The 17,841-nt window shown below is 38.9% G+C and overlaps 1 protein-coding gene across 3 annotated transcripts in view; it reads right to left on the bottom strand.

The window, feature by feature from the left end:
- The window catches only part of SENP7 (SUMO specific peptidase 7), a 2,310,641-nt gene that overhangs the window by 800,516 nt on the left and 1,492,284 nt on the right, over window positions 1-17,841 (bottom strand). For all 3 annotated transcript variants that reach the window (XM_044071599.1, XM_044071598.1, XM_044071600.1), the window contains exon 14: window positions 6,788-7,044. In XM_044071599.1, the coding sequence (XP_043927534.1) occupies window positions 6,788-7,044 (257 nt within the window). The remainder of the gene's footprint in view (window positions 1-6,787; window positions 7,045-17,841) is intronic.

Raw genomic sequence — 17,841 nt, 5'->3', positions numbered from 1 at the left:
CTTAGCCCAGCCAATCAAAGACTTTCGAGCTAGTAAAAAGGCCGAGTCGGAGCCGATATTTGGCTCCAAATCCACAGGTGAAGAATGTAGGTGAGACAGGACTACATAACATCTTTTTATTTTATTGAAAGACGTCAAACAAAAAATAAATACACCACCAATACATCCCAAAAAACTATTAACTTAATATTAACACACAAAGCTATGTACATCTTCAAATATCGAAGTTTTACCTTCCTAATAGGAATGACTGTCCCAAATTGACAGACACACAGACAGACGTAGGTTAACCTAAAAGGAAGGTTATCCATACTAAGGTGCATGGCACAACCTGTGCTTCTACTACGTGCTGTCTGGTTTATCTTTACTGCTCTCCCAGAATGAGAAAACACTGGAATGATTGCAGAAAACATTACCTCCTAGACACAAAGAAAGTCATTAAAAGAAAGAAGTATTCTGTTTTTATTGCTCTCTATTAGAATGTGCCAGTGGAGACATAAGGACCAGAAAAAGAATTGCTTCTACAAGTAGTCATTTATTTTATTTATATTCTACAGGAAAGTTTTATTAAGTTCAACGTCCTTTTTATTTATTTGCTTTCTCTTAAAACTTACTAGATAAAGCCAAGAGGCTCAATCCAGTCATTTCCCTACACAAGAATGAGGAAAAGTGCATCATTTTTTCTTGCATCAAACTCTTTTGAACAGACTTTTTTACACTACACTGCTTACATTTCTTAAAACTGAACAAGAAGAAAAAGAAAAGGAGGAAAAAAAAAACAAGAGGCATGTGTTTACTTTAGTATTCCCATTACACTTGAAAATAAATGAGAAAACTATACTTCATCCCAGGATGCAAAAAACTCCCTTACCAGTCTCAATAAGAAACTGAGATACTTCATAAAATCCTCCAAAGCTAGTTATGAAAATAAAATTGCCAAAAATTCCAAAGATGACCACAACGCATTCTACAACTACGTCAAGAATCTAAATGGTAATGCTCAGATCTGCTCTGAGCTAAAACAGAATGGCATTAAATATACTGATCCCAAGGATATTGCCAATATCCTGGCAGATCGATTCAGTGCCAACTTCACCCCTCTCTCACCCCCTAAATGGCCCATCTAAATACCGGAAGATTGCCAAATTCCAGTAATAAAGGCCACACAGGTAAAAAAACGCACTCTCCAAAGCTAAGAATACAGCATCCATGGGACCAGATGATATCCTGGGCTGTGTACTACGTGAACTACAATATGAACTGGCGCCTCACCTACGTGTCATGTTTAATCATAGCCTCACCTCAGGTTTCGTGCCTACTGAGTGGCGCAGAGCTACAGTTATCCCACTCCACAAGGGGGGATCCACCTTGGATCCCAGAAACTACCATCCCATCAGTCTGATAAGCCTTATCTGCAAGGCCATGGAGTGTATTATCATGGAACTTAAAGACACTGGCAACCTTCAAACACTGAACCCCATCCAGTTTGGATTCGTGAAGTGCCGAACTTGTCTCCTGAACCTGACTGACTTCTTCGAATCAGTCTCCAGAGCCATGGACAAGGGTAAGGTGGTCCACATAGCCTATTTAGACCTTGCCAAGGACTTTGACACCATCCCCCACTCTGGAATCATAGATAAACTTACTAAGCTGGGCATTAATCCCTACGTCACCGAATGGGTTGCTAACTGGCTTACTGACAGAACCCACACTGTAAAAGTAGCCGACTCCAAATCCAGTTCCAGACAAGTGACAAGTGGAGTACCTCAGGGTTCAGTCCTGGGACCGCTCTTGTTTGGCATCTACTTCTCTGAAGTACAGGCCAACACTAAGGGACTCTGGCTAACAAAGTTCGCAGAGGACTGCAAACTGGGAGCCATTAATGAATCCCCAAATGATGTGGATACTCTACAAAAGGGCCTTATAGAAACAGATGCTTGGTGCCAGAGCCATGGGCTCAAGCTCAATGCCAAGAAATGTATAGTTATCCCCTTCGGGAAAAAACATGTACCCGTGAATTACCATATAGGTGGCAGTACACTAAACACAGAAGTGTGATAAGAGACTTGGGGACACAGGTGGACAGTGGTCTCACCTTCGATAATCACATCGCCACAACAGTCAAAAAATCCTTCTATGTGGCACACCTCATCCCTAAGGGCTTTTCATCCAGAAAAAAGGAGGTCATTGTCCCACTGTACTCATCCCTCATTAGACCCATTATAGAATACAACACCCCATTTGGTATGTACCTCTCATGACATCTGCAACTAGAAATACCTCACTAAAAGAATCACAGGCCTAATGCAGATGCCCTACGCTGACTGCCTTAAAAAACTCCAGCTATACTCTGTCGCATATCGTCTACTCAGAGGCAATCTCTGCTTAACGTACAAGGCCATGTCAAACCCAGAGCTGTTGGACATGCTACACTTTAAGAAATCCCAATCCCTCAGAGCCACACGTTCCAGGGATCTAAACCTTGTCATCACAATAAACAAAACAAGCTGGAGGGATAGGTTCCTGACCCAGAGACTCCCCGGACTCTGGAATAGATTGCCCATACATGTCAAGCAGAGTGCCTCTTTGGCCATCTTCAAAAGGAACCTTGACGATTGGATGGGAGAAAGGAAATTCACCCCTGGGATCACGTTAGTCGCCCTGCTAGACCGGGGTCCAGGGAAGTAAATAGTGTGGGAAGAAATAGTCAGGGAATTGTTATGGCTAGGCTTGTATAGGCCCTAGAGCTGATAGGTTCATAGGTTGGTACTAGGCTATTACATGCAGATATCACACACTATACAAATATTACTGTTAAGAACAAAAGTTTTTTTTTTTTTTTACAGTTAACTCTTTCCTTCCTCTTCCCCTCTCCTAAGTGTTCCCTCCAAACACTGATGACGAAGTACGGCATATGCTTTAGAGACCCCCTGCAAGTTTAATAAAGTCAAAAAATTCCAATATCTCTAGGCTTTCTTGATCTGTCATGTTACACAACTATAATTAATGCTTTATAATCCCACATTTATTTGTAAGTTTCCAAGTTGCTGGTTTTATTCCTTATCTCCCTCTCCCCTTCCAACATACCCTTGGTTCTTCTAGTCTAGTCTTGTGTTTTTTTTCTCTCTCTCAAGCATTTTTCATTGCAACACAGGAAAAGGTTTTACCGTCACAGTCTCTCTGTGTTTTTTATTACCTGAAGAACAAGAAGCAGAATCTCATTCGGTTTCACATTTCACTTTTTGTTGGACAAACGTTTGTATTTCTTCCTTAGCATGTTCTGCATCAAAAAATTATTTTGTCTGGAACTTTATGATTTGGTCAATGGAAGCACTTGCATTCCCTAATAAAATTATAAGGATGATTAGGAGGATATATGAGGGAATCAGTAGTGAAAATTAAAGTGACTGGGATCCTCTCTGATCATTTCAGCTTGCACAGAGGAACCAGACAGGGGTGTCCTCGCTCCCCTTTGTTATTTACATTATATTTACAACCACTGGCAAAGAAAATAAGGTACTCGGAAATCCAAGGATACAAGTTGTATGGTAGTCAAGAAAAGCTTGATCCATTTGCAGATGATATATATTATTTTACACCTGACAAAACCAGAAAGGGATCTTACAGTGTTGTGGAACATTTTGATATACTTGGAATTCTTTCTAGGATACAAAATTAATAAAGCTAAAACAAAGACAATAGTGGTATATTATGTACCTATACATGAGTTGGTTCAGCAATATTCATATTTATGGAGCATGATAAAATGAAGTATTTAGGAGTACAGATTAAAAATGATTTTAGTGGGGCAGGAAAGGATAAGTGGGAAGAGACTAAAAAGATAAACAAAATGAGAAAATGGAAGCGCTGTTATATAGGTATTGAGAGTAAGTACAAGCAGTTAAAATGTTTTAGTCATTTTAGTGTTATACACGTGTTAGGCACATTTTTATCAATCAGAGGAGAAGTTGTGGATAGCAATTAATAAAGAGTTGAAGCATTTTATCTGGAAAGGGAAGATGGTACGAGTCAATTGGGATAAGGTGATTCTTCCAACAGAACAAGGTGGATTGGGATTACCCAATTTGAAGGGGTACTTCAGAGCAACACAGTGAAGGCTCCTATACATAGCACAAGCAGAAAAGTATAATTCAAAGTTGAAAAGGATGATGTTGAAATGGGCGAAGCTCAAGAAACAAGGAGAGACTGGGATTCTGAAATACATGAATCACAGTTGGAAAAAAAATTTCTGCACCCTAGCAAATGTTTTCCCCAGGAGGCAAAAAAGCTTATTTCCTCTAAAATCAGAGCATACTACCTTCCCCCTGAAAATAAGCACAGCTATTCCATTTTATCCATCCAGAGGTACTAAACACAGTCATCCACCACTCTGTAACCATGATGTACATGGTAATACTATATTCAGATTGTCCCATTCTTCATGTGTCCAACTGGAATGCCATAATGCCAAAGATAAAACAAAACAAAAAAAAAAAACAGCCCTTTAAAAGATCATAGTTTAAGCTCCAAGTCTAGACTATTTACATGTTGCATGCTGACATTTCTTATGTGACCTGCATTCTGCACTGCTGTGCTGACTCCATAGCACACCGCATTATACTGGGATTCTGCCTCTCCCTAAAGACTCAGGTGTGTTAGCTAAAATAGAACAGAACAAAACAGCATGGAATTTACAATAACTGAGAGAGATGGAGCTTGTACACATTCTCTGTAAACATCCACTCGGTGATGCAGCAGCAGTATAATATTTAAAGTGTATTTTCTAGGGACTTCACTCAACTTATTTTCTTCTTTATGATACAATTACTGTACTATATACACTATTCATTACCTGCATATATTATACTATAGTTTAGTGATTCAAATACTATATATATATATATATATATATATATATATATATATATATATATACACACACACACATATATATATATATAGAAATATATATATATATATATATATATATATATATATAGAAATATATACAGAAATATATATTATTGATATATATATATATATATATATATATATATATATATTACTTGTACTACAGTTTATTTTCAGAAAGCAATCACTGTTCAATTTGGGTTACAACTGCTAAATATCCTTGGAGGTTTTCTCCTATGGCTCAACCCAGTTACAAAAATAAAAAGATACAGTAATACATGCTTACATAACTAACACTTCTTTTTAACCATTCTCAGGAATTTCCTCCACCTAAAACGTTGAAACTTTTCTGAATGTTCTTAATCTGTACACAACTGGAAATGGCCTGAGATACAGTTTATGAACTATGGTTAGCAACAGTACTATTATAAATCATAAATAAACAAATAAAATCTTTGTACCTCTTCTCACAAGTTCCCTTCATATAAGCAGTTAAAGACATTTCTGAATGTTCTTAATCCATGCAGAGATGTCAGAGGTATGACAAAGAGTTTAGTAAAGTATAGATAGCAAAAGCACTCTTGTAAATCCACCTGCTTCTCCAAATAGTTATGATTCAAAAATCACAGAAAGCCAAGTCCTCTACTAATATTTCAGCAGTCTTTTTGATTCAGTGGTACATACTCCATTAAAACAATGAAATATATGAATACACAAATAAGCTACTCTTTTTCAAGTTATGAAGAGGAAGATGTTGAAATATGCAACTTAAAAAGGGAACATATCAGACCAGTTTGAGTGCTCAGCTTCAAAGGAAATAGTGGCTTTCCACACTGCTGTATTGTCTTCTGTGTATTCTTTTCAAAAAGACTTTCTGCATGGAAGAAAAATAATGGAATGATATAGATGAACTGCCTAAAGAGGAGGATGACTCCACTGTTTTATTCCATAATTTTGAGAAAAGTGATCAAAATACAAGATGTAGTCTTCGGTAATGTTTTTCATCTTTCCTGAATGATTTTGCAACATACCATGTAACATCAAGAACAAAAGTTCATGCCTTTAACAAAACAAGCACTTCAAACTGATATAATCACCATTAATTCAAAGACCACACAAACATCTGCTCAGTTACTGGCATTTAAGAAGATCAAGCAGAAGGCTAGAATATCCGCATTAGCATTGTTGTCTCACAGCAAAAGGTTCTCCCATCAGATTCTTGGCTGGAGTGCGGGGAGTGCCTTCTGTGTGGAGTCTGCATGTGCTCCCTGCTGTTGGGTGGGCATTCGAAAGACATGCGTAAATGGGCGTGCCTTCGTTGAAGGTTGAATGTCGAGCTGGCACCTCGGTGTTCGTGAAAATCTACTGTCAATCATTAGCGGACCGGAGTTCCGCTGTGGCGACCCCTAACCGGGAAAAGCCGAAAGACAAACAAACAACAGAAGGCTAGAATACAGACTTAAGAAAAAGGAGATTAAAGTTGTGACTGTAAAAATCAGACAATAAGCTATAAGGTACATATACAGCTAGGAAATAAATGAATCATAAAGGGCTGACATATGATATTGTCATGCATAGCTTGATGCTCCAGGTGACCACTTCAGCATCAGATTGCCAACAGAAATGCATGACATTATGCTTTGATATCATTGTCAATCAAGCAAAAGCTGAAAATAAGTTCTTTTCAAAGAGAAAGATTTTCTCATTATAAAAAATTACATCCGAAGCAAAGTTTTTAGCACGTAAAAAATCTGTAATTAAAATGTCACAGGAAAAGTGAATACAACAGATGCACTATTACTAGGAATCTTTATATAGTTTGAAAATAAACTGACAAATAAGCACTAATTAAATTGCAGTAAAAATCTCTAATTACCTGGGGTGAATGAGCAGGTCCTGATTCCAAGTCCTTATTTTTCTGCTCAGCTGGTCTAAAGAAGTTGCGTATGTACATGCTTTCACTACCAGACATTCCTGTCATCATATCTGTTACTTCTTTAATACTTAACATTTTACAAAGACCTGGAGTTGCATTTCTGTCTCCAGCCTCAGCCATTATCCTATTCAGCATTTCAGTCTGTTTATCATCTGGCTTCTGGTTCATCTGCAGGACAACAACGCTTTTGCATTTTGCTGTGAAGAGAAACAAAAATGAGAGAAAGCATTACAGAAAGTGGTAATTTAATCTGCACATAATTGGTAAAAAAATAACATTTTCACTAACACCCCCCCATACAATTGTTTATTTTCGAAGATCATTCCTAAAAAAAATTTTAAAAAATCAGCACAGTAGAAACATTTTGCATTAAGCTTGACTTCACTTAATGAATTTTTTAAAAGGACGCGCCAGGAAAGCTCTATTATTAGAACAAGACCTCGGAGGTAATAAGCCCCGTAAAAAAAGATACACTCACTGCCAGACATCACTAACATATTCAAATGTGTTTAAGTACAACAAATCACTCCACTATAACATTATTAATTTTTATGTCAATGTGGCAAATGTGAAAGATGCAAAAACTAAACAAAAAAATATGTATGTAATAAAATGAAATAAGCGGCATATGTACTACTTTTCCCAAATATGTTTGCATTCTCTTCTACTAAAAGGTCATGTCTGGAAACAAAAGAACTCTGTGAAGACTAATGTTCAGTAAGAGCCAATGGCAAATTAAAGTTAGTTACTCATTATTATGTCAGATCTAATAGTACAGTCTGTCTGAAAAAACACTCAGGACTCCAGCAACAGTGTTAGGACTGCTCATCGCAAAATATTCTCAGGCTGCTAACTCGACATCATTTACTTACATACATACATACACACACACATACACCAGCAACGCAGGCTGAGCATCCAAGTGCTCCGGATTATGTGGAATGCTCCAGATTTAACGATGAGCAAAGCCACTGTTCCGCACAGAACACAGATTCTGATTGGTTTGCATACCGCAATTACTGCCAATCGGCATTGAGGTATAAAAACCAATGCATAGCTCTGCTGTCCTTCCACATTAGACAGCATTGGCTGTGCTCTCCAGTTTTTGATTGGCTCGTGGACCGCATTTACAGCCAATCACAAATGCGGTCTATGAGCCAATCAAGTAAAGCTTCTCAGGAGGATGGGAGCAAATGAGAGCTCTCCAATACAGGCCAATCACGTTCCAGGAAGTCTTTTTGCGCCAAAATAATGGCTTGAAAAAGGCTTCCAGGAATCGGGGATTGCACTGTGAAAACAACTTTTTTGGAAGACCACCATGATTCGGGAAGGAAGTTGCGAGCGGCTGCAGTTTGGGGATGACTCGAGACTTGGAAGCCAGCCTGCCTGCCAGGAGAGGAGTCAGTGAGCTGAAGGGCTTTGGTGGATCATCGGTCAGAAGGCTGAGGTTTTATTTGCTGCCTGCTGGAGCTGGACAACCAGGATCGTCAGTTTTGTCTGTTTCATGGATTTATGCTACTGCTGTGCTGTGGACTTGGAGTTTTTGGATTGCATGGAGGTGAGCTGCTGGTGCTGTTTACATACGCAGAGGTAAGTGTTTTAGCTGTAATGTTATTGCTGCTTAAGAACTGATATACTAGCACAGATCATGTTATTGTAGCAACTTTCTAAGTTTATAAGAGCAATATTTAAAGTGTCTCTGTGTTTGGGCTACTTGTCCCCCTAGTACACCTCTAAAAGTAATTCCATTTTTTAGAGAAACTGTATGTCAAGTCAGGTCCTGATTTTCTAGCAACTTTCTAAGTTTATAAGGACAGTATTTAAAGTGTGTCTGTTTGTGCTGCTTGTCCCCATAGTACGTCTCTGAAAGTAATTACCTTTTTTTTTTAGAGAAACCATATGCCAAGTCAGGTCCTGTTATTCTAGCAACTTTCTAAGTTTATAATAGAGCAATATTTAAAATGTCTCTGTGTTTGTGCTGCTTGTCCCCCTAGTACGTCTCTGAAAGTAATTGCCATTTTTTTTGCAGAAACTGTATGCCAAGACAAGCCTTGTTGCTCTAGCAACTTTCTAAGTTTATAAGAGCAATATTTAAAGTGTCTCTGTGTTTGTGCTGCTTGTCCCCTCGTACATCTCAAAGTAATTACCAATTTTTTGCAGAAACTGTATGCCAAGAATTTATAAGAACATTATTTCTAAGTTTATCAGGGCAACATTTAAAGTGTCTCTATTTTTGTGCTGCTTTTCCTCCTAGTACGTTGGCAGGACTTTGTACAGATTTCTTATACTAAGAGGTTGAGAGGTATGTCAGGATGGATGTCAAAAGTGAGTTATTTATAGTAATGAGATGATTTAAAGTATCCAGTTTTGTTTTCTGGTAAAACTTTAGAGTGTAACTTGATTTTGCATTCTTGCATTCCTTGGTCATAACTGTTCCAAGGCATGATGTCTTAAATGTCACATTCTTATAAAAGTACAGAGGGCCCTGGTTTTAAGTACCCTTTTTAGGCACCTTTGCCAGGCCCAGAACTGGCTGTAGGACAGAGGTAGAACACATCTAAAGTTAGGCGAATGTAAAATGCAAGTACTGGTGTATGTGTGTGTGTGTGTGTGTGTGTGTGTGTGTGTGTGTGTGTGTGTGTGTGTGTGTGTGTGTGTGTGTTGCAAGTGCATTTGTTAAGCTGGATGTGTTTATCCTTGGCATGGATTTTGAGATATAATCAAGGGTGCTTTGAAAGTACTGAATGTAATGAAAGTCACTCGTTCCTTCTGCAACAATGGTTAGGTGGGCAAGTGAGCACAAGAGCAGTGAGTGTCGTTGTTGAAGCAAGGAAGTGAATAATCTGATCATGCAGGCCTTCATAGTAAACAAAAGGAGCAGAGATGAGCAAGAGAAGAGGGTGCAAAGTCAGGAAACTTCCAGTGATATGGGTTAGTTATGGCCTTACTGTCTCATCTTAGCTTTTGAGGAGATCTTCTAATTTTCCTTTCTGCACTATAGCCCCGTTTGTTTGTCATTGTTTAACACCACTGTTTTACAAACCTGCTAGGTACAGACTGCCCAGATTACAATGAGGACAGGGATGAAGACACAGATCGCACTGCAAAGAAGAGAAGATACACAATTTTTCAGTCAAGTTGGGCAAGTGCCTTTGACTGGCTTTCTATTAGTAGGCGCGGAGTGAAATATGCCTTCTGCAAGACATGTAACAAAAATTTCACAATCCATCACAGGGGCTGACATGATCTGCAATGACATGCCAACAGTGAGAAACACAACCAGAATTTCAAGCATGCAGCTGGAAGATCTATGGTGGATTTCTTTGGACCTTAGAGTTTAGCAAGTACAACGGTGGTTGAGGCACAGTTTGGTTTTGTGTCTCTCCTTGCTAAACACAACTTATCATTTGCATCAGGAGAACACATCCTGAAATTTATGAAGAACTGTGTAGAGGATCAAGATGTTCTCCAGAAAATGACATGTGGAGCAACAAAGGCAGCATGCATTGCACTGGATGTTATGGGGCCTCATTACCAGAATGATGCTGCAGCAGCCTGGCAGAGATTACCATTCTGTGTGTGAATGGACCAAAGCACAGACATGGGAGATGACAAACTGTTAGTGATCCTTGTTGGTTACCTTGATGAAAAGGCAAGCAAAAATGTGATAAGGTTCCTTCATATGCCAAAATGTGTGTCAGGAACCGGACAAGCAATGTTTGATGTTTTAATGTCTACTCTAACAAAATTTAACATTCCATTTTCCAACATTGTGGGCTTTTCTTCACACAATGCTGCCTCAATGACTGGAAACGCAATCCTGTGCGGTCTCGTTTAAAGGAGGTGAAGCCCACAATTATAAATATGGGGTGTCTCTGCCACTTGGCATATCTCTGCAGTAAGGCTGGTGTAAAAGCACTACATTCACCAGTTGAAGAACTTATATCAGATGTATACTGACATTTCAGTTCCAGTGCACAAAGACAACAAAAACTGCAATAATTTGCTTTGTTCACAGATATTGACCCTCTTAAGATCATTAGACATGCACCTACTAGAAGGTCAGTCTTGGTAAGGTAATTAACAAAACTGTAGACATGTGGCCAGCTCTAAATTCATATTTTCTGTATGCAGAGCCAAGGTCTGCTATGAGTGACTTAATTTCTAAAAACCTTCAGAGTCATGAAGTGCATATGATTTTTCTGTTTCTTAAGTATGCACGGGAACCCTTATTGGAATTCAACATCCAGCTTCAGAGCTGAGAAAGTCAGCTACTGACACTGCATGCCACTGTGTATAAACACCTGCAGCAATATGCTGGCAGACTCCTCCGACCTGCAGCTGCTGTCAGACTAATCAAACACAGTGATGTGTCAGTGTTGACTGACTGTAGTTGCATTCTACCAAACAGTGAACTGCGTACTGGCTACGAAGTCAAGCAGTACATGAAGAGCCATGAGGAGGACACTGCCGGCACAGTCATTGAATTTAACTTTTATAAAAAAGTTACAGCTTTTTATGCTGCAGTGCTGTAGAAGATGCTGAAATGGTTTCCCATGCAGGATCAGTTACTGAAAGATGCTGCATTAGTTATTAATCCGGCCAAAAAATTGGACATTTCTTTGGGACTTGTCAGGGATGTTGGCTTCCGTCTGGGTGCATGTGAAAATGATGTTGAGGCTGAAAAATGAATCAATGAGTTTACTCAATATTAGATCAAGGACACGGGGAATCTGAAAGGCCCAGTAGATGGGCCCCACTCATGTGTGTCAAAGTACAAGGCACATCTTCTGAGGGACCTTTGCAATGAAGGGAGACTGCCACTCTTTAAGCAGCTGATGATGAGTCTATTTTGCTTGTCACACTCAAATGTACAAGCTGAAAGAGCATTTAAGCATGGTGTGGACAGTGAAAACTGAACTGTGTCAGTCTGAGTGTAAAAACGTTGAACTCTTTGTTGGCATTTAAAATGAACAAAGAACTGGACTGCTGTGATGTTAAGCTGACAAAACATGTTTTAGAAGCTGCCAAGAAAACCACAGCAGCATACAATAAGTCTACATCTGACATATGGCAGGTTGCTATTTAACTTGGTCTAACTAAAAGCATTAGCGTGACTTGTAATGTCTGTTTAGAAAATGTAGTAAATGTGACTTTTATTTTTGTAAAGTGCTGCTTCATTTACGTATGCTGTGGTTATGGTATTGCAAATTATAAAAATAAATGTTTTGGATCTGGGAAGTATGTCTTATTGAATTTTACAGACGTTCTTCCATGCTCCATGGCGATGGCACGTTTCGCGCAGTGCGAAAATAGGGTACATTTTGACCATGTGTCACACATTGTTAGGGTCTGTGTTCCATACTGGCCTCTTAAGCGGTTGAGACCTATGAACGCAGGCACTTTTTCCATAAGATAATGGGTTTTTATTAACTCATTCACCCTGGAGCAGCTCAGAAAATGCTGCCTGCTTACTTCCACCATAGGAACAATAGTGCAGCCTGAGCTCATTTTCAGATAATCCATTTGTAATACTATACAGAAAACAAATGTTCATAACTCTTTAACCATAAGAGCTAGACTAAAAATGCAAATGCGAAAGTTGTTCAGCAGACAATGACCTTTCCAAGAGTGTAAATATTGACAGTGCGCATCTAAGTCATTATTAAATATTTGCCAAGGAATGCTGATAGTGTGCATATTTTTTACCTTTTTGGTAAAACAAATCACAATATCTTGGTGAATGTACTATGCAGACTCATACAATTTTTAATTGATTTGTTTGTATGAATGTCAGCTTTAAAATGATATCTCAATCGTTAATGTGTGATGTTCAGTTACAGAAATATTCATATATGTGAATATGATTAATATTATATTTCTCATAATTGATAAACAAAGCATAATATCTCCACTTGTAACAGAGACTACATATCAGTGTATGAGTTGTGTGGCTCATGTCAGCTTCAAAAGGATGCATCATTTGTATCATCGCCATGCTCCCTTGCAAAGATATGGGCATAATAATGAGAAATATTACAAATGTATAATTTTCATAATACTCGAAGACTAAACAAACTGTGATATCAGTACATGTGTACAGCATATAGACACAGTTCTTTTACCATGTTGTAAGGAGTAATACTGTCTTCAAAATGAGGTATTACCTTAGCACACTGACATGCTCTCTTGCAAAGTTATTTACCAAAACAAGACAAAAACTCATAATTTCCATAACCTAAGTCCTAAACAAACTCTGATATCTGTACATGTATACAGCATGCAGACACAGTTGTTTTACCAAGTTTTAACTATTAATACTGTCTTCAAAATGACAAACTGTGATATCCGTACATGTGCACAGCAAACAAACAGTTTTTTTATCATGTTGTAAGGACTAATACTGTCTTCAAAATGATGCATCACTTGGCACAATTACTTGCTCCCTAGCAAAGTTATTTACCAAAATATGAAGAAAATCATAATTTCCATAAACTAAGTCCTAAACAAACTGTGATAGCTGTACGTGTACAGCCTACAGACACAGTTCTTTTATCATGTTGTAACTATTATTACTATCTTCAAAATGAGGTATTACTTAGCACATTGAGTTGCTGCCTTGCAAAGTTATTTATCAAAATATGAAAAAAATATCAAAATCTTCATAACCTTAGTTCTAAACAAACTGTGATATCCGTAATTGTGCACAGCATACAGACACAGTTCTTTTATCATGTTGTAAGGACTGTCTTCAAAATGAGGAAGTACTTGGCGCAATTACATGCTCACTAGCAATATTATTTACCAAAACATGAAATAAATCATAATTTCCATAACCCAAGTCCTAAACAAACTGTGATATTTGTACATGTGTACAGCCCACAGACACAGTTCTTTTACCACGTTATGAGGACTAACACTGTCTTCAAATGAGGCATTAGTTAGCATGTTGACATGTACCCTAGCAGAGGTACAATTACAATTCTTTTACTATGTTCTAAGTAGTGAAAAAGGTTTTCATGAAATGTAATAGACTCACTTCCCATACTGCTCCTACTTGGTCTTGGAACGCTTCTCTTCCAACAACCACAGGAGTTCACCCCAGTGCACACCTCTTCTTGCAATCCAGTGTACCTTCACGCTGGCTGTGGGGAAGCTCAAGTTGTAGTATTTGTTATTTCTGGAGGCATGTCTGGCAGCCCAGTGAACATAGGAATGGCCAAACACACTCACTTGTCGTTCCCCTGCTCCTGACGCCATGTCACTGTCACAAGGTAGAAGTACCTGCACAGGGAATAAATGCAAGTCGGTTACTGACAATGTTTGAGGGATTTATTGCATTACTATGACATATGGTGGACATGTCACTTTCCACTGCAAATTACAGCTGAAAAACACAACAGTATGGAACATTCTGATGTTATATACCCGCACAGAGGCAGTGAGACAGGTGAATACTATACAGTGACTGTGTGATAAGAGGAATTACTACATGATATGATGATCAACAGCAGTAATTCATAAAATTATTATCCATGTAACCACAATAAAAAAAACTGTAAAAATGACAGAAAGAAACTGGTGAGGGGGCCTTGAAAATGACTCCACATAGACAGAAACCCAAACTTGGCTTGTGCATTCCTCAATGTGATAACGACTTCTAGTTATGTGAATAACAGTGGCAGCTGCTGAGAGTTTTACCTGACAAGTGAGAATGACTTATACCATAACTGCAGTTATTGTTAAAATGTGATAATGACCTGCATTTAATTACTGCATGTTCAGACAAAGGTAATAACTGATGCACTAAACCTGTTGAATAGGCATTCATTATATTCCAAGTACAGGTGTTATGTAACTCAGAGTCATTACCATCTGTTAGGAGAAGACCAGAGTAAACTGTCACCAGCCTTATACCAACCGCCCTACTTCTTCTACTAGATAAAAAAGGGCCTTTGACAGCTGATCACATGTTCACCTTGTAGCTCAGTCATCATTTTTTACCTTCAGAACTGCTGCACATCAGCAGTGTTGTAGTGGTCACGTTGCTGAAGATGCAGCTTTCTCAATGACCAGCACAGAATACTGCTTCATTTATTGTTTTATCCAGTTTTGCTAATTACTAGCTCCTTCTTCACAACTCTGTGAGGATTGGAACAACCAAAATCATACAGAGTATTATATTCATAAAATAGCAAGGAGTATTCTAACAACAAAATCAGCACGAGAATATTATTGGTTGTAATATTTCCTAAGCATATGACTTCTCTGCAGCATTTTTTCTTTCTTTACTTTTATTTACAAATTTGATAACTGGGAATGTACATTTGTCTGAAGGCCTTTTCAGACATGGCCATGCTGGAATGCCAGGGATGTATTTTCTGTTCCCCATCCAGTTATCCAGGTTGCACTTAAAAAGGGTTAATGAGGTACTCTGCTTGATGTGGATAGGGAGTCTATTCCACAGAAGGGGGAGTCTCTGGGACACAAATCTGTCCGATCAACACATCCTATTGATGTCACAGACTAGGTTGAGGTTGCATGCGTGGGTGGGTTACTCGAGTGGAGCTTGACTTGCTGACATGCAGCAGTCCCATCAAGGCAGGGTCTGAGACTGCTTTGTATACCAGACAGAGGTCACCTCTGAGGAGTCTCTATGAGACTGAGTAGAGGGACAGGGCTTTTAGCCTGTGTAGGGTAGATGTTTGAGGCCCTGGATTCTCCTGGTGAGGAATGTGTCTGGTCTCTCCAGCTGCTGCATGTGCTTTGTGAGGTACATGCCAAAAGGGGCAATGTACTCAATAATGGGTTTTATAAGGGAAGAATACAGGGATGTTATGACCTCCTTGTCCCTCAATGTGATACCCTTACTAATTAGGAGGGCCATGTAGCGTTTATCTATTATACCTGAGTGGGGGATAGTATTGAAGGCTTTGGCCAAGTCAAGGTAGGTAGGTAGTGTGCACTGTCTTCTTCTCATCCATGGCTTTGGTCACTGTCACAAAACCAAACTGTGTGGGATCAAGTGTTTGGCGGTTGCCAGTGTCCTTGTTAATGAGGTCCATGATAATCCATTTTATTGTCTTGCAGATCAGGCTAGTTAGGCTGATGGGTCTATAATTTCCTGGATCAGTGGATGATCCACCTGTACATAAAGGGATGACAGTGGCTGCAAGAATTGTCTTCACCATCACATTATTAAGTCATGCAAGTTCAAAGAAAGTGTTGCAATACACCAATATTTTGTTGCATCTCCGTTTCTATTTGTTATTTTCAGTCAGGCAATATTGCCTACAGTATACAAAAGCATTAATTTGTAAATGTGAAGAGGTATGCCATGGGAAAAGAAATGTTAACATCATGCCATATGAACAGAAATTATGCTAGTGTACCACGAAGGAGATACAACCAAAAGATGTACATTAACCTGTAACATACAGCAAGAGAAGAATTCTGATGAAGTGATGGAACAGATTTCCAAAATAAAGTCTAACCTTACCTTCTGACAAAGACTACATAAGCTCATAAAGACCCCAGAACATTTTTTGAACACTGCAGGTACTTCTTGGATGCCTTGGCCAAATTACTCCTACAAAGTACAAATGCCACCTTGGGTCTCCTCTTAAAACATGTCAAAGGCAAAGTAGGTTTAACTCGGGTTAAAATAAATAAATAGCGAGCATTGAGCTGTTACCTATACAATCAGTTTTAAAGAAGTATGACTGCAGTGGTGGTGCTGCGGTAGCATTGTCACCTCACAGTAAGATGTTGTATTGTTCGATTCTCAGCTAGAGCGTCTTCTGTGTGGAGACATGCGTGAATGGGTGTATCTTCATTGAAGGGTGTGCGTCAGGACCAGCAACTCAGCACGTACAAATCTACTGCCAATCATTAGCGGACCGGAGTTCCGCTGTGGCGACCCCTAACCGGGAAAAGCCGAAAGACACAACAACATCATTTGCAGTTTTTTGGAGAATAGTCTGCAAGCTTTCATATGCTGAGTAACATATGTTTATTGAACCACATTTCTTTCCGTAAACACCAAAGAAAATATCACACATTACAGTAATTTACTCTGTGGCATAGGTAAGTACTAGGCTACCTGCCCTTACATGCCATTTTAAGCCTAGCTGACTCCTCTTTTTGTGCTTGCTTGAATTAACCTAGCCCATTCTGTTACAGATTAGCCTTTCCCATTCCATGGTAGATAATTATACATTACACCTAACGAGAATAACTATTTTTCTGTAAAACAAAAAAAAACCTGTAAGCCCGTTTCCAAAATTTCCTGTAACTAGTGTAGTCCAGATACAGATTTGCTTCTGAGCCCCCCCCCCAACCTTTCTGTGTTGGAGGGAAGCCTTCTATCTTGTCAGTGTGAGTGGTAAGCTCTAGGTAACCTGTCTACCACATAAGGAGTGGTTCTGGCCCAGAAATTGTAGTTATTGGCCGTCTGGGCAACCTTTTCCATCTCTCTCAACTTTCTGATTTGAAAGCCCGCATTTGCACTTTTTTCTTTCCTGTAACAGGTCTAGTGCAGATACAGATTCTTAGTTTTAGCTCTTGAATTTGCTTATTCGTGCTCAGCACTTGTTCAGAACTTGTAAGTACTAAATAAGCTACTAATTACTATAGCACTCAACCTTCCTCATTACCTAGAGGAAAACAGTTTTTGCACTTACTTTCCTCACTTGCTTAGAGAAAAACAGCTCTTGTACTCACTTTCCTCACTTATCTAGAGGAAAATATTTTTTTTATTCAGGCATGTCCAAGGGTCATCTCCCAGTGTTCTCTCCTGTCTATCTGATGAATCTGGGCATCTTGGGGCAATGTAGAAATTGCCTCATGTACACAGACAACCCTCTCCTCCTACCACCCAACACTACAACCTGTGAGAGATGCACTTATCTAGCCAAACTAGAGGTAAAGCCGTCTCTAACCAAGACTGAATTTGACATTGAAGTGGAGAAGGTAAACAGTTGCACCACGCCACA

Source organism: Protopterus annectens, chromosome 5.part0 (assembly GCF_019279795.1).
Source record: "Protopterus annectens isolate FY-2018-M chromosome 5.part0, PAN1.0, whole genome shotgun sequence".
NCBI lineage: Eukaryota > Metazoa > Chordata > Ceratodontiformes > Protopteridae > Protopterus > Protopterus annectens.
This window is presented reverse-complemented; position numbering and strand designations above follow the sequence as displayed.